We start from the raw sequence: 18,063 nt of genomic DNA, 5'->3' as shown, positions 1-18,063 counted from the left end.
AAAGATTTTGTTTATTTATTTGACAGAGACACAGCGAGAGAGGGAACACAAGCAGGGGGAGTAGGAGAAGGAGAAGCAGGCTTTCCGTGGAGCAGGGAGCCCGATGCGGGACTCGATCCCAGCACCCTGGGATCATGACCTGAGCCGAAGGCAGACGCTTAACTGACTGAGCCACCCAGGCACCCCTGTTGTAATCACATATTAACTGGTCTCTCTGCCACCATTTCTGCACACCCCAATCCATCTGCCATATTGCAGTGGTCCTTGTAAATGCAATCCTAATAATCTCCCTCAGCCTCACTTAAAAGTCTTCACTGATTTCCTATCACAGGATAAATCTGACTCCTCAGAACTCTTTATAATTTAGTGTCTGCCTACATTCTAGCCTTGTAATCTCTCATTGCAAAATATTTTACATTCTGACAGTAATGAACTGGCAAGTTTTCTAAATACACACAGCTTCATGACTCCAGGCTTTAGCTCATGTTCTCCCTTTGAACTTTTTTTCCATCCCCTACATATGCCATCCTTTACTATTTTCTCCTCTCTCCCCAACTCACCATGGATAATCATTTTCCATTGTCTGAGTTACCTTTGTACTTTGTGCAAACTTTCATTTATTCATTTGCCTTTTGTTTTGTTGATTTTTTCTTTTGCTGTGCAGAAAAACTTTATATTTTGATGTAGTCCCAATAGTTTATTTTTTATTTCCCTTGCCTCAGGAGACATATCTAGAAAAATGTGGTTACAGCTAATGTTAGAGAAATTATTGCCTGTGTTCTCTTCTAGGATTTTTATGGTTTCAGGTCTTACATTTAGGTTTAATCCATTTTGAGTTTATTTTTGTATATGGTGTGAGAAAGGGGTCCAATTTCATTCTTTTACATGTAGCTGTCCAGTTTTCCCAACACCATTTATTAAAAAGACTTGTATATTCTTGCATATACAAGGATTGTATATTCTTGCCTTCTTTCTCGTAGATTAATTGACCATAATTATAAGTATAGGTTTATTTCTGAGCTCTCTATCTTGGAATTGTTACAGTCTTAATAGGATTCAACATTTTAATGTGACTGTAAAGAGTTAATGTGGTATACTTTAGTAGCATTGTGATGGGCAAAATAAAAGAGACAGTGCTTCTGCCTGCACTCTGCCCTGATCACACCACACCCAGAACATTTTGTACAGTTCTGAGGATCACATTTTAAAAGGCACATTGAGTAACTGGAGCATGTTTTGAAGAGGGCAGCTGGGATCGATTAAAACTATCATTTGAAGGATTATTGAAAGGACTGGAGACATCCGGCCTAGAGAACAAAGACATGGGAGATATCATGACAGCCTTCAATGTATGAAAAGTTGTCATGTGGAGGATCCCAGAGCTGTTCTGCAGAGCCTCTGAGGATAGTGGACAGATGAACAGAAAAGCAGATTCAGGTGCATCTAATAGTAATAGGTGTTTAGAAACAGAGGGGGCGGTCTTGGGTGGTATTAAGTTCCTCGTCACTGAAGTTGTTCAAAAACAGGTTATTTGGTTATTCATTTTTTTATTTTTATTTTTTTTAATGTTTTATTTATTTATTCATGAGAGTCAGAGAGAGAGAGAGAGAGGCAGAGGCAGAGGGAGAAGCAGGCTTCCCGCTGAGCAGGGAGCCCGATGCGGGGCTCGATCCCAGGACTCTGGGATCATGACCCGAGCCAAAGGCAGACGCTTAACCATCTGAGCCACCCAGGCGCCCGGTTATTCATTTTTTTAGAAGCGGGGGGGAAGAGAAGGGGGGAATGAGCAAAAGGAGAAAGAGAATCTCAAGCAGACTCCCCATCGAGCGCAGAGCCTGACACAGGGCTCGATCCCATGACCCTGAGATCATGACCTGAGCCAAAATCAAGAGTCAGATGCTTAACCGACTGAGCCACCCAGGCGTCCCTTGTTTGTTGAATAAATGATTTCAGTATTCTTTGTGCATTCCCTAGTGCATCATACGGTAAAAGACACTATGAAAAGAATTTTGAAAAGAGACCCAAGGATTTCTCAGCAAATAAACAGTGATCTTTTCCCTATATATCATGTAAGACTCAATCACTCCATAATATTTAGTGACTGTACATCCTTGATGTGCAGGAAACTCTGTTGGACCCTTGTGAAACTTAATAACATCAAAGAAATCTTAAAAGTCGTATTGACCAAGAGGTGTATGTTTGGGAGAGGGCAGATAATCAGTGTAAACTATTGTAGTATTAGCACTGCATGAACACATTGCTTACTACCTACGTGGAAGCTGTGACCAAATCTGAAAAAATTACATGAGGCATAAGTTGATGAAGTAGAAGGGCCCACAACCAGGGAGGAATGTGACTTTCACCTTGGAGTTCTTAATAGTCATAAAATAATGCTGAGCATGATAATACAAGTTTTCTCATCTTAATGGCATCATATAGCACTTGATAATTCTCTTTCCCCTACCCCCTCTAACCATTACCTCATTTAGCTTTACTAAAGTGTTTCCACACATTGAGAAAAAGTTTTATCCCTCGGCCATTTATGATACTGTGACCAAGAAAAATAAAAGGCTCTTTCATTGTTGTATGTTTAATGAAATTATGAGTCTATAATCATAAATAAAGCTGATATGTAATAAAAGGGCCAAAACATAGGAGCTGAAGTTGCAGCAGCATAAGGAGCACTCTGCTGGGGCACCTGGGTGGCTCAGCAGTTAAGCATCTGCCTTCGGCTCAGGTCATGATCCCAGGGTCCTGGGATCAAGCCTCGCATCGGGCTCCCTGCTCAGCGGGGAGCCTGCTTTGCCCTCTCCTACTCCCCCTGCTTGTGTTCCCTCTTTCGCTGTCTGTTAAATAAATGAATGAAAAAAATCTTTAAAAAAAAAAAGCTCTCTGCTAAGTGATTTTAAAGGGATAAATTTAAAACAGAAAAAGTAACAAAAGCTGATTCAAGACTACTCTGATTTCAAGTAGAGCATTTTGTCTAATTTAGTAGTGGAGATAAACCATCAATGGAGAATATGAGGTTAAACAGGTAACAGTTCCATTTCTCACTTTTGTGTTTGTTATAAAAGACAATCTGTAAATATTATGTCTGAAAGGCTATAGATAAGAAATGCAAGATTAGCAAAAATTAAAAGCTTAAAGACAGCAAAAGCAATATGTGAAGGTATATTCAGGTCTGAAATTTGAATAAGAAGTCAGTCATATGAAAATCTGGGGGAAAATAATTTCAGGCAAAAGGAAAGTGGCACAAACAGATAAAAGATGTGCTAGTATTCTTTTTTTAATTTAAGTCATTGGTTTACTGATAATATGTTTTATAAAAGAGATATATAAGAGTCCCAGATATTACCTGAATTCAAAGAAATGGAGGTGTCTGGGTTAATAAGTTTGAAGAGCAGGTGTAATTTGGTTTCATTAATGTAAAACAGTTCATAAACGATATTTCAACTTCAGAAGATGCAGTATTGAAATATTCCTTTGTCCATTCTTGAAGCTGCATGTTTTGTCCAAAGGGATTTATTTTTATTTATTTTTTTTAGAGAGAGAATGTGCATGGGGGTGGGGGGGCAGAGGGAGAGGAAGAGAGAGAACCTTACCGAGGCTCCATGTACAGGGTGGAGCCTGATGCGGAACCTGATGCAGAGTTGGAGCTTATGATCCTGAGATCATGACCTGAGCCAAAATAAAGAGTCAGACGCTTAAGCGACTGAGCTGCCCAGGTGCCCCTGAAGGGAATTTTTTTTTAAAAGGGAATTTTAGTGGGTAAAGTGTAGGTTTGCGTGTGTGGAGAGAGAAATAGGCAGACATGCCATTTCAACTATTAAATTCTCTGTTATAAACTGGTGTTTAGAAAGGAAAACAAATCAAATAGAACCTATTTATTTCTAGCAATCAATTTACTGGAACAACTCTGTGAGATTTTACCGAAAGTAGTTGACTGGCTGATAGCATCTAGGGAGAAGAGGCTCTGCCAAAGAAAAAGATGCTGTTGGTTTGAATGTGATTGAAGAACAGAAGGGTGATCACAATGGAAATTTTCATAAATTGGCAATGATGTTGGAAGTTTCCATGCCAGTGTCAGCTGCAGACTCTCTGCCCTGCTCAGTCACCTCCACAAGGGACTTGTGTAAGATTTTAGACACCTTAGCCCCCTGGCTCCTGGTCATGCCCTGTTGACTGAACGTATCCACTATTCCCATGGCTCCCAGCATGGCCTTGACATCAGAGCTCTTCCACTTTGAACGGCGGGAAGTACAAATCTACATCTCTCTTGCTCATATTCTGTGAGTTGCCCAGGTTATCAATTTTTTAGTGGCGAGTTTATCTTCAAGCTTCTGCGGACCACTTACTTCATTTGGCAGCAGCAAAATCCTGCTGAGATCTGCATGATCAATCCTGCTTAGATCAGCGAAGTCGTGCTTACCTTTTTATGGTATTCCAGGATCTTGGCTTGTACATCCTTCAGGAAGGCAAAACTAAAGACCTTGCTTTGTTTCATCATCTGCTTAGATTTGCTCATATTCTTGTTCAGCCAAAATTCTCCTTCTTCAGTATGTTCTTTATCAAAATCCTGATCCCACTGCCCTTTGAAATAGACTTGTTCATCGGAACCAGTACAACAGAGCTGCTAGCAGAGCCATTGGAAAGTAATCCTTGATGTTCTTCATTTGTTTGCCCTTCCACCCAGGAATTAACTCTTCTTTCTTCAGCGTTTACATAATCAACAGATTCCACACTGGCTAGGTTAGGTTTGTTAACGTTATACAAGTCCTGAAGAAACTGATGCATCATTTTTCCATAGAGCCTTTTGGTCATGATGTTCAGTTCATGTGCATCAGTGGGTTTCTTTAATTCAGTAAGAAACTTTTGAAATTGGTGATGCAGACATCTTGACTTTCAACCTGACCTGTTGTAGCCTTTCCTTTTGTGTCTCTGTGACTTCATTAAAGTGTGTCAAATTTCCCTCTCCTAGGATGATGTAATCTCGAGATCCTTAACTTCATTACATATGCAAAAACTCTATTTCCCAATAGTCACATTTACAGGGACTGAGGGCTAGGACTTGGACATATCTTTTCTTGGGAGACACAATTTAATCTACTATTTACCCCAGTGAACCGTACCTCCTGGTATTCATGCCTTTGTGCAGTCCTCTTTTTTTTATCTGGGTGGGCCCTGTGGTACTCACTGGTCACCAATCAAATGTTGCAAAAGTGATGCTGTGTGATTTGCAAAGTTAGATCAGAAGGAACGTGGAAGTTTACATCTTGGTCTTTTGGAACCTTCACTCTCGGGGTACCCAGACACCCTGTAAGAAGTCTTTAGGCTTTAAATGCAGCGGACCCAAGAAACTATGGAGAGGGAGTGGGGTCCAGCTGAGCCTAGGCTTCCAGACTTCCCACCGCAGGCATCAGGTGAGTGAAGCGCTTCTGCACCTTCGACCACCCTAGCCTCCAGTTAAATAGCACCAAGTGACCCCACTTAGTGCGACGTGGGGCAACTGGTGGTGGTGGTGGAGTGGTGAGGTGAGATGGTTTTTGTAATCAATCCTTGGGCCCTTGACTCGAAGAGCGCGCGCGTGCGCCCGCGCGCACACACACACACACACACACTCCCCTCCCCCCACCCCTCCCCCACAGAGGGTTGAGAGGAGAAATCCGATGACCCTGTGAAAGGCACGCTTGCAGAGTCCAGGCAAACAAAGCCCAAACAAATTCGGGCACCGCTTTTAGTAATGCCTTTTATAAATTAATCCTTCCTTTTTAAGCACTATATTCACGTACGAAAATAACTCTTGGAAACACATTCTTCTTTTGAAAAATATGAGGAAACATTAGAAAAGCTCCCCCCAACCCCAGCGGAACCAGGGCTGCCGGTGTGGTGTGCATGCTTCCACGACTTTTCTGTGTTTACAAACACAGTGCCATCAACACACTGCTCCACTTGCGGGTTCTGTTTCGTGGCTCACGTGCACGCCTCTCACACGGTGGAAACGGTCTCATAACTTGCCCTCCTCACTTTACCAAGTGTCGTAAAGTCCTGTTCACTTCAGCGTCTATCCCAGCGGCGTAAATCGCCACGTAGGCCCTCCTGTCCCCAAATGGAGAGGGGCGGGGTCGAAGGCCTCGAGCCCGCCGCGGGGCGGAGACGGCGCACGGCGATGACGCAACGCGGTGTGCGCGGAGACGGCGGGAGCCACGACGCAGGGGAGGGGCGAAGGCTGCGGCAACGTCAGGCGCGCGCACACGTTGCAGCTTCTTGCTTTCGGCGGGTTCGGAGAGGTTCTGACGGCCAGGCAGGCGCACTGACAGGTAGCCGCAGACCGGCGGAGATGGCGACGCTCTGTCTGACCGTGAATGCAGGAGACCCTCCGCTGGGTAAGGGGACGAGGCCGCCGACCTGCGTGGGTTGCATCAGCCGGGGAGGGTGCGGGGCAGGGAAGGTCGCCGCGCCCGGCGTTGCGCAGTGGCGGTCACGGTCTGGGAGATTAGGCCTGCCCTCTCCTCGAAACTGTACACGGAGTAAGCTCTGCGCCGCTCATCTTCCATCCCCTGGCATGTGGATCTGCTCCTGAAGACCGTTTTCTCGGGCGTGGAGGGAGGCGTGGTGTGAGCCCAGGCAGAGCGACGTGTCGCTCAGCTTCGGACCTTTTCTCTTAAGAGGGATGACTGTCAGCCAACTCCCCTCCCTTTTTGAAATGGCTTTCCATAGAGACCTAGAGCTGCTCGTAGAAATAGCGTTTTGAAAGTTAAAATCATCGTCTTCGCGTCCCCTCTTTTAGCATACCCCCCTTTACTTACATCTCCCTTCCTCCCTCTTCTCAGAACAGATCTTCAATCCACTTGACTACCTTATGTTTCGTTGGGTTCAAGGGGAACAAGGCAGACAATTGTAGTAGCTGAGGTTGTATTACAACGAGGTTGCATTTATTTTTAATTAATGGTGGCAGGGTAATTGCTGGAACACTCAAGTACACTGCGGACTAATAGGGTTGCTTTACTACACACCCTTATGGATGTGGTCAACGCCAGAGTAAACGTCGGATCTGTCACATTCCTAGTACATGTTAAGTTCTATTTGGATTTGCTTTTTCTGTGTGGCCGAGATTACTGTAGATAGATAGTTTAGGATTTCTGCTTTTTCATTACTTTGGGAAATAACGCAAAAGAATTTGAGTAGTTTGTTAATCTCCTATTGGTTAATGTGTATGCATAGTATAGACTCACAAGTACTTTTTTTTTTAAAGATTTTATTTTTAAGTAATCTCTACACCAAACATGGGGCTCGAACTCTATCGCGAGATCAGGAGTCACCCGCTCTACGGACTAAGCCCCCACAAGTAGTTTTTTAATGTGGGAGAAGTGCAGACTTTTAGATGCAGTTGACAAAATTACTCATTGCATTGTCAACTTCGGTGGTGTTCTGAGTCTTTTGGAATAAAACCCACAATTTAATAGCCATTTTAAATATTTAAAAAATGCTAATGTTTTAGCATATTGGTTCCAGTAATTATGGGCTAACCTCACACAAATCAATAAACTCTAAAAAAAAAAAAAAATGGGTTTGCTCTTTGGGCTGGAAAGTACTAGACAGTGTGGTCTCATGGTTAAGAGCAAAAACATTTGGTTCCTGGAGACCTGGGTCCGATCCTGGCTGCCACTTACTATTTGTGGAACCTTGGCGGGTTCTGTGTTTGGCTTCTCCCACAGTCCTCTGATTAAGAAAGGAAGACTAGTATTTTCTACATAGGGTTGGTTGCCAGAATTAAATGAGACTGTAGGTAAAATTCTGACACATTTTAGATATTCCATAGCTGTAGTTTTTACTAATGTTACTTAGCAAATCCCCCTGTTTCCTTAGTGATCACATTCTGATTATTCTGAAAGAGGATCTTAGAGAAATTTATTGTCGTTTTGAACTGTAGACCAATTATAGAGTATATGTTTGCTTTTCCCCTCCTTTTTTGTTTTTTAATTCTTCCTACTGTTTGATTAAAAAACATCTTTAAATCAATAAAATTGGATGAAACATTTAGAAAAATAGATTGCATTGCTGGAATTTCCCTGTTTTACATGCATTCAGCATGTGAAGTGTTTTTTTTTTTAACGTTAAAATAATTTCAAACTTAAAAAGGTACAAGAATAGAACCAATTACTTTTTCCCCCCTGTACCACTGAAGAGCATACTGCAGATAATGATGCTTCAACATCAGGAATATGCCAACATACAGCTCTCTTAAGCAAGGAACCTTTTTACATGACCTGGTAGGACCATCAAAATCAGGAAGTACACATTGATACCATTCTTCTGTTTAATGCAGACACCCTGTTCATATTCCAACACTAATTGTTCCAACAACACTCAGTAGTACAGGGATCAAAATCCAGAATCATGCTTTGCACCTAGTTGTCATGTCTCTCCAGTTTCTTTCAATCTGGAATGTTTTTTCAGTCTTTCCTTGGCTTTCATAGCTTTGACCTCTCTGAAGACTAAAGACCAATTACTTGAAGAATGTCCCAATGATGTTTACTTGTGGCTTTATTCAGCTACACATCTTTGGCAAGAGTAGCACAGAAGTGATTCGTTGCTCTTCATTGCAGCCCATAAATTGGTGCATGAATTTGATTTTTCCCATTACCGATGATGTAACCTTGATTACTTAAGAGGGTGTCAGCCAGCTTTATGGACTGCAGAGTTCTCTCTTTGCATTTGACAGACATTTTGTGGGGAGATGCATTAGGACCATGTAAACATTCCACTCAAACCTTCGTTTACGTGTTTCAGCACCCATTGATGCTTCCTGCCCAACTTGATTATTATTAAGAGGATGCCAAAAGGTGACCTTCCAATCTGCTGTTCCTTCTACATGTATTAGTTGACATTTTTCTGGCAGAAGATCTTTTTCTTTCCCATTAAAAAAAAATTCGTAACAAAATGTCTCAGGTTATAATCTGTATTATTTATTTTTACTCTTTTAATTTAAAAATTTTATTTTTTAAAATTAGTTTTATTGAGCTATAACGTGCATTCACTAAACTTCACCAATTTAAAATTGACAGATACGTACAGTAACCACTGCAATAATGATTGAGAATATTTCTCTCATTTTGGAAAGTTCCCTTATGTCCCTTTGCATCAGCTTCCTTTCCCCATCTCTGGTCCCTGATAGCCACTGATCTGCTTTCTGTCAGTATTCTATTTTTTCTAGAATTTCATATACATCGAATCATATCATATATATTCTTTTGTACCTAGGATAATGCTAACTTGTTGCCTGTAACAGAACTTTAGAGCTTCATGCTTTTTATTTGCTATATAGGATTTCCTTGTATGGACACATTAAAACTTGTATCATTTACGTTAGTAGTTACATTGCTACTGTTTGCCAGTGGGAGCCCCTCCAAGTTGGCCTCTGTGTCCTTTTGGCTTATCTATTTGATTACTTCTTGCTTTCTAGCACAGAATTTTCCAGGTCTGTCTTGTACCTTCCCTGCCACAGCCCTGTTTCCAGTGGAGCTTGATATTTAGAAATCAGTATCTGGGTGCTGGTGGTTCATGTTGGCCAAATTTAAAGGACAAAAGATTAATGAATCAACTTAGGATATTTAATAGGTGTTGAGAGGCAGATTACACCGTGTTTTAGAGTTTAACTTCTGGACCGCCATAGGCCTGCATTCAGTTCCTGAGTGTCACATATTTAGTCAAGGACTTTGGGTTCATTATTTAATCTTTCCAAGCCTCAGTTTCCTCTTCTGTAAAATGGAGATAAAGATGTTTACGTCTTAAGATCACTACAAAGATTAAAAATTATAATGACCGTAAAGCATTTTAGCATAGTGCCTACCACATAGTAATCACTCAGATGCTATTAACAGTAGTTTTTATACAAGGCACTGTTCTCATTTCTTGTCTCCTGAGGGAAGAAAAGATTTATTTCGATGCCCTTAACTGGAAGCTGAACTTACTCAAAAGCAGTTGGAGTATGCCAGTGAATAGTTTCTTATATATTATTTTCCCAAGACCAGAAGATGATCCTTTCTCTTTATAGACTACTGGGAAAGAAGTTTAACTCCTTGGTTTGTTGAGTCATTCTTACTGCTTTATGATTGGTTTGTTGAGTCATTCTTACTGCTTTATGATTCAGGTTTTAAATACTACATTGTTAATAAAGAAAAATCTTTTCATCTCATTCCACTTAGGAGCTTTGCTGGCCGTAGAACATGTGAAAGACGACGTCAGCATTTCTCTTGAAGAAGGGAAAGAGAATATTCTTTATGTGTCTGAGTAAGTACTTCTGTGTCTGTTTTCAGTACTGAACAGCATTTTTTAAATATTCAGAATTCAATGTTCTATGCTTGTTTTATTTGCTAGTTGGTAGATTAACTCTAGAAAGAAGTATGCTTTTCTTCCTCATTCTTTTTTTTTTTTTTTTTTAACGATTTTATTTATTTATTTGAGAGAGAGAGAATGAGAGACAGAGAGCATGAGAGGGAGGAGGGTCAGAGGGAGAAGCAGACTCCCTGCCGAGCAGGGAGCCCGATGCGGGACTCGATCCCGGGACTCCAGGATCATGACCTGAGCCGAAGGCAGTCGCTTAACCAACTGAGCCACCCAGGCGCCCTTCTTCCTCATTCTTAAAAGAAGTATATCCAGAGGCTTATATTTGTCAGCAAGCTATCTGATCCCACTTATAATCTAAAAAAAACTAGAAACGTACAGAAAGATTTTTTTTTTCTTTTTACTTTTCTGTTTTTGCAGGTTTCTACAAGCATATATTGTGTGTTTTTTTATTATTTATTTATTTTTTAAAAAAATTTTATTATGTTATGTTAGTCACCATACAGTACATCATTGGTTTTGATGTGGTGAGCATATATTGTATGTTCTTGATTAAAGTGAATCATGTGCATCCCAGGATATATGGAAGATTAAACTTTTTTTTTTTCTGGAACCCACTGTGAAGAATAAGAAGAATTGGAAAGGGAGATATTATTATCCTTAATTTTAGTTTAATGAAACTGAGGAATAGATATAACCTGGTTTCAGATTCTTTTAAGAATACTTCACCACATAATAAAATCTGGACCAAATTGAAAGAAGTTTTCAAGGGTATTCTCAAGCTGGATACAGATTTGAAATGTGTTTAAAAGGTTCATAATAAACTGACAGAAAGACTTATATTGGGAAAGGGGCAAGATACATAAAAACACACACTCACACACACTCTTCTCCTCCCCATCTCCTCCTTCTTCCCAGTGTAGTTGTATCATAATTTTGGTTAGGTCGCCATTCAGTGTTTATACTGTAATGACCCAGTAAGTTTTATTCACTGCTGAGCCACATATTATGATTATTTTTTTGTGTACAACTTTTACTTTTCCATGGAATAATTGTTTGCTTTGTTCTCTTTCTTCTGAAGCCTCTCTGATTCAGGGGTCTGTAGGAATATTTTCTTCTGATTCAGTGTTCTGAAATTTCACAGTAATATGGTCTGGTTTGGGTCAATTTTTTTTTTAAAGATTTTATTTTTAAGTAATATATACATCCAATGTGGGGTTCAAACTCACAACCCTGAGATCAAGAGTCACATGTTCTACTGACTGAGCCACCTTGGTGCCCTGTGTGGGTCTATTTTGAATCTGTTCCACTGGGTACTTAGTCTCCTTTCAATGTGGAAACTTGGAAATCCTGTTTTGGAAATTAAAAAAATTTTTTTTCTTTGATGATTTTCTCCTCCATTTTCTATTCTTCATATGGATGTTGGGATTAAGTATCACCTTCATTTTTCATCTATTTTTTCTTTTTTCTTTACTTTCTGGAGAGTTCTTCAACTTTATCATTCCTATTTTTCTATTGAGTTTTTTATTTCTGCTATATTTTTATTATCTAAGAGCTCGATTTTTTATTTTTTGAGTACTCCTTTTATAGTATCCTTGTTTCATGATTGCAATATATTGTTTCATTGCTTAAAGGAAATTTATTTACTTTTTAAATTTTCTTCTCCCTAATTTGCCTAAGTTGCATTTTTCTGTGTGTTTATTTTGGTTACTATCTTTCAAGTTAAAAGCTTTCTTCAAATATTTGGTAACTCCTGATGACCTTCTCAGATTTTAACTGGAATTTAAAGCTGTTTATAAGTTCTGAATTCAAGGGTAGTCTTGTTAGCTCTGAGCATACTTTGTGATGGTCTGATTGAATGGTTCACTTAGCAGGAACTTCTGATGTTAGTATCCTTAGTTATTTCTTCTTAGGCTGATCAGATTATTTAGTGAAGACTTTCAGTCTCCTGTTTGGAAGATAAAGAGTTGATGCCAGAATATTTTGGAAGCTGAGGGTGGGAAGAAGGCTATGGATCTCAGCATCTAGTATGTATGTATTCATTCTCCCAGTTACCTGCATAACCCAGTTCACAGCTGTGCCAGATTTCCCCCAGTTGAGAGACCTTTGTTTTACTCTTTAGAGAATAAGGCTTCAGTTTTTGCCAAGATTGAGTAAGAGGAGTGGTTCAGCTGAGCAGAATAGGGTTTGGTGGTGTCTGTTTCCCACTGATTTGTAAATAGACTTTATACCACCCCTCCTTATTTTAGCCCCAGTTCACTCTCACTTCCATTGATTCATTAGTCTTTTGTGGATTCTAAAATTTGGGTTGGGTTGGTTTTCAGCTTTGTCCACTACCCACTTAAAATTCAGTTTCTTCAGACTTGTTGAATTCATCTGCTGTGTAGCTTCTTAAACTGTATTGTGACTGTTTCTTCTCCTTAGTCTCTTTTTCCTTATGGGTGTGTGTGTCTTTTAAAAACATTTTTACAGAACAAGTTTGATGGGGTTTGAGCTGTCCTCTTTACTTGGAAGTTGATACAAGTAGCCTCTTCATGACTGTATATCCTTGATTTCTCTGCCTTGATTTATTTTAAATCGCTATTGATCTTGATATCCCAGTTATATTTTCATTTTTCCACCACTGAATAGACAATAGTTAGAAGGACAAAGCATTATAGATAGTTCACTCTAAACCAAATTGTTGGATTTGGCTGAACATTCAGAACAAACTGGAGTTTGATAGATACAGTAAAGAATACATTAGGTGGATTTTTTTTAAACTGTAGTTGAAAATACATGGTAGATATAAGGTTTAATATTTTTATACTTCTTTGTAAGCCTCATGACTGCTACTGATTTGCTAGAGCTGTGGTAATATTTTATCTCATGCTTGTATTCTAGAAATGTGGTATTCACAGACATAAATTCCATACTTCGCTACTTGGCTCGAGTTGCAACGACAACTGGGCTCTATGGTTCTAACCTGCTGGAACATACTGAGGTAAGGAATGAACATTTCCTTGGGTTTGTTTTGATTTATGTTCTGTTCTTTTGAGAACTTCATTTTATTGTTGGCTTATGTACTATTATTCTGTGTAAGGATATTCATGGAGTTTAGTGGTAGACCTAGTTAAGGAATTCTCATCCTGTTTTTATTTTCGGAGGGGGGGAGAAAAACACCTAATGTCTGCTAAGTTTGAACTTTTAATCCCATACCAGCTGTCCTGTTGGGTCAGTGAGTGCTGTCTTCTTCCTAGATTCCCAGGAAGGAATCAGGTGAGGCAGCAGGCCTAGAAAAGTTAAGAGATTTTCCCAGGGTCACACACGTAGTTTGGATCCCCTTTTCCTTTCTAGGTATACACTTTAATTAATTACAGCAGCAGTAGATTAACTTCCAGTACTGCTGTTTAGATGCCTTCTGTTTGTTTGTATTCAGCTCCACTTCTCCTAAGTTTTATGAAATTCAGTATACAAAGAATAGTTGCCTAGGCATTTAGTTTTAAATTTTACAGGTAGATGAATCTGTTTGGCTAGGTATCACCTATTGGTTTTGGCTAAGTATCACCTAGTGGGTTATTCCTTCCTGCTGCCAGTTCTCAAATCTTTGTTTTTCTTTTTCTTCTCTGAAGTGCTTCTCTGCACTCCTTGGGGGCGGGGGGGCGGGGGGGGGAGAAGCACAGAAATATAACAATGAAATTTGTTTATTTAAATGCCAATTTAGATCTCAGGCAGCCAAAATTAAATCCATATAATGGCAAATCCTGTAATTTGAGATGAGATTAGGCATGATTCTGAGGTCATTTGTTTGTTTAAATCTAAACCCTGAGGTGCATTTCTTTTCGATCTTTTATGTCCACAGATTGATCACTGGTTGGAGTTTAGTGCTACAAAATTGTCTTCATGTAATTTGTTCACTTCTGCAATCAACGAGCTCAATCATTGCCTGTCTCTGAGAACATACTTAGTTGGAAATTCCTTGAGCTTAGCAGATTTGTGTGTTTGGGCCACCCTAAAAGGTATCATTTATTCTTCCTGAAGAATGCTTTATTTTTATTACTTGATATTTTGCTGGATAAGAAGTGTGCATTTTTCTACATATACACATATGTATTGTGCATGCACGCACGTGTGTGTGTAGAAAGAGAGTCACTTAGGACTTCCTTGCAAAGGAATGACTGCTTTGGCTATTTTATTCCTGTCCAGGCACAGGAATTCCCAATCCTTTGCTGTCCTGAGAGGTCTTTTCTCTCTCACTAACCCAACTCCCTTCTGCTTGTGAAGCTGACCTTGGTCCTGCTGAAGAAGCCCTCATCCCATTTATGTCAGCACCTCTGTTGTCTCAGTCGTTCCTTTACTCCAGGCATTGTTGTCTTTGATCACTTAGTAGGGGTATATGTGTGTTTGAGGGGGTGATCTGGAGTTGTTCCTCCTGGAGGTCACGGATTCTCTATTCTGACTACTTGGCAACAGGGTAGGATTATAGGATTGATGAGAGGTATAAAGAGGACTTAAATTTTGTTGGCTTATTTTCTTTAAAAAAAATAAAAACAAAAAACCTGAAGCAAATATGCCAGAAAGTTTTATCATTCTTTAAATCTGCATCATGTGGGATTTTTTATGTTGTGTGTACTGTTTTTGTGGCTAAAAATTTTCTCCGAATTCAGTTAAATTGTTATAATAATAACCAACATAAATTGAAGGCCTTTTCTAATTAGATGTTTTCATATATAGGTTTGACATTTTCATCTTTTTTGATTTTTGACTTAGTATTCATGAAAGGATAATATCTTAAGGATGTAACTTTCTGATATTAAAGAATTAAATTTTCCTTCACTGCCTACTTTTGATACTACACTTGAAGAAATGAGCTATTTCTTGATCTTGATAGGAAACTATTTTGTTTTCTAGTTGATCTACTTAAAGCCTTTCCTTAATTATGAAATATGACGTTGGCCTTATAGTGGGTATGTGGTGGTGGTGAGGGCAGGATTTAGTACAGCAAAAATATTTTTTTTTTTTTAAAGATTTTATTTTTTATTTATTTATTTGAGAGAGAGAGAATGAGAGAGAGCACATGAGAGGGGGGAGGGTCAGAGGGAGAAGCAGACTCCCCGCTGAGCAGGGAGCCCGATGCGGGACTCGATCCCGGGACTCCAGGATCATGACCTGAGCCGAAGGCAGTTGCTTAACCAACTGAGCCACCCAGGCGCCCAGCAAAAATATTTTTAATTAACTTCTGTGAATTCTGTAAAGTATATTAAAATACTAGAAAACATTTCAGTGTATACCTAGATTGCAAATTTTTCATTATGGAAGCACATTTTTTTTTTTTTTTAAAGTAGGCTCCACGCCCAGCGTGGGGCTTGAACTCAAGATTCTGGGATTAAGAGTTGTGTGCTCTGTGGACTGAGCCAGCCAGGCACCCCTTTAGAAGCACAACTTTAAGCCATCTCATTTACTTAAATTAACCACGATTAGAACTTTGCTTTTAAAGTTGTGGATTTATTGAATGGTTTTAAAATTATTTTTGCTAATAGGCAGTGCTGCATGGCAAGAACAGTTGAAACAGAACAAAGCTCCAGTGCACGTAAAACGCTGGTTTGGCTTTCTCGAAGCCCAGCAGGCCTTCCAGTCTGTAGGTACCAAGTGGAATGTTTCAACGACCAAAGCTAAAGTGGTAAGCTTTTTTAAATGCTGATATCTTAGTTGGTTTGAGATCATAGATCTGAAAAGAAAATTATTCCTACTTATGGTTTATTTTTCTTTTCATGTGTGAAAAATCTTCTTGGAAAAATCTGTGGAGTCTGTTAAGTCTTGGCTTGCCTTTAACTGTTTAACTCCATAAAGCCTTAATCTTTGTAGTTATATGTCTAAAATATTATGATCATCCAATGTATGTCCCTTAGGAAATCCAAAATCCAAGTAACTAAAATCTCATTATTTATAGCTATATGATTTTTTCTTCCTCCCAACTCTCCTGTTTGTTCATTTTTGGCCATTGAGTCCTGGGCTTCTGCAGAGCCTTTTTGTTAATCTCTAGGAGGATGTGATGTAAAGTCCAGTAGAAAAGATTCTCTTCCCCAGCCAGAGTCTCTCTGCTTTGATCTGTTCCACATATTAGGCATGTGTAGTAAAGTTTCAACTTAAAGTTTCTTTTCCATTGCAATAAAAATTTGAAAACTACTGCCTGTTTGGATCAAGACACCACAGTCCACTCTGTTGTTTTGGCTAAAAATCGTCACTCATTCTTCACCATTTTTCCCATGGAATCAGTCACCAAGTTCTGTTCTTCTCATATCTATTGATACGTTTTCTATCTCCACTGTTACTGATTTTTATTGAAACCTCATTACCCCTTGGTTGATTTAATACCATAATCTCATCCAAGGTCTCTGTCTTTTCTAGTTCAGCCTCTGCGTTGTCCTGGGTATCATTTTAGAAAACACAAATAAATGGTCCCATTACCCCTGGGATTTCCTCGTTGCCTAAAACCTAAAAGCACGTGTATGAGGGGCTTCATATTTTGGACCTTGTCAACAATTCAGCTTCCTTGCCTATCCACCCCACATGCATTTCTAACTTTTCAAGGACATCGCACTGTCTTTGTGTCTTACCTGTGCTGTTGTTCCTTTTCTTTTTTTTTTTAAAGATTTTATTTATTTATTTGAGACAGAGAGAATGAGAGAGAGCGCACATGAGAGGGGGGAGGGTCAGAGGGAGAAGCAGGCTCCCCACTGAGCAGGGAGCCCGATGCGGGACTCGATCCAGGGACTCCAGGATCATGACCTGAGCCGAAGGCAGTCGCTTAACCAACTGAGCCACCCAGGCGCCCTGTTGTTCCTTTTCTTAGAAAGAAGGCCCTTACACATTCTGCGTCTGACACATTTCCACTTATTTTTTTAAGGTCCAGCTTGGTTCTTACCGCCTTTTAAGCTTTTCCTGATGAAAAGGCTATTGGTTAACTTCAACTGACTGCTCTAACAGCCCTCTATAAATATATATGTATATCTCTGTTACCAGTGGTTGGTTTTGTTTACATCCTTCACAAGGTTTTGGGTCTTCAAGTGCAAGGACAACGTTCAAGTCCTCATTTATCTTATAACCATGCCTGGTACATAGTGGGTACTGAGGAAGTATTTGTTGGATGAATGTATTCTTAAACATTTAATGATATAACTGTATTTGTTGTTTCTGTTCTGCTTTTCAGACACCTGAGAAAAAACAAGATGTTGGGAAATTTGTTGAGCTTCCAGGTGCTGAGATGGGAAAGGTTACTGTCAGATTTCCTCCAGAGGCTAGTGGGTAAGAAAATGTAACTTGTAATTACAATGGAATATATTTAGTGGAAAAGCTTAAAATAGTTAAATACTTATATTACTAGAATACTAATATAGAAGAAAATAAGTAAGATTTTAATTATGGGAATCAAAATTCTAAACATCTTAATAGTCTGTTATTGACAGCTGATGTTAATGTATTAAATTTGTAGTTTTAGCTTATTAATCAGACAATTGTTATTTTACCCCAGACAGAATTTTAATTATAGAGAATACCCATAAATATAAAGTCTTAAGTTTTATTTGCATTTTGAAATTTTTCAGCTCTCATTTAATAAGGATTTGTATTTGTACCCTGAGCATTCCTTTCGGTTAGCAGAAGTTATGGCAGAATTATTTTTAAGTTACTTTTTTTCTGAAATAAAGAAAGGGGCATCCTGAAAAGCCTATTCCTTTTCAG

General features: G+C 39.3%; 1 protein-coding gene and 1 pseudogene across 1 annotated transcript in view; one reads left to right on the top strand and one right to left on the bottom strand.

Annotated features, from left to right (window-relative positions):
* Positions 1-3,910: 3,910 nt before the first annotated feature.
* On the bottom strand, positions 3,911-5,274 carry LOC145722094 (serpin B13 pseudogene; annotated as a pseudogene).
* A 935-nt stretch (positions 5,275-6,209) lies between these two features.
* Positions 6,210-18,063, top strand: part of EPRS1 (glutamyl-prolyl-tRNA synthetase 1) — a 67,682-nt gene continuing 55,828 nt past the window's right edge. Inside the window, exons 1-6 of the mRNA XM_081825189.1 lie at positions 6,210-6,383; positions 10,206-10,290; positions 13,228-13,327; positions 14,186-14,342; positions 15,864-16,003; positions 17,534-17,628. Coding sequence (XP_081681315.1) covers positions 6,338-6,383; positions 10,206-10,290; positions 13,228-13,327; positions 14,186-14,342; positions 15,864-16,003; positions 17,534-17,628 — 623 coding nt within the window. The 5' untranslated portion in view covers positions 6,210-6,337. The remainder of the gene's footprint in view (positions 6,384-10,205; positions 10,291-13,227; positions 13,328-14,185; positions 14,343-15,863; positions 16,004-17,533; positions 17,629-18,063) is intronic.

The sequence above is a fragment of the Leptonychotes weddellii genome, chromosome 6 (genome assembly GCF_054177405.1).
Source record: "Leptonychotes weddellii isolate Sample4059 chromosome 6, ASM5417740v2, whole genome shotgun sequence".
NCBI lineage: Eukaryota > Metazoa > Chordata > Mammalia > Carnivora > Phocidae > Leptonychotes > Leptonychotes weddellii.
Note: the sequence above shows the minus strand (reverse complement) of the source record. Positions and strands in the feature narration are given on the sequence as shown.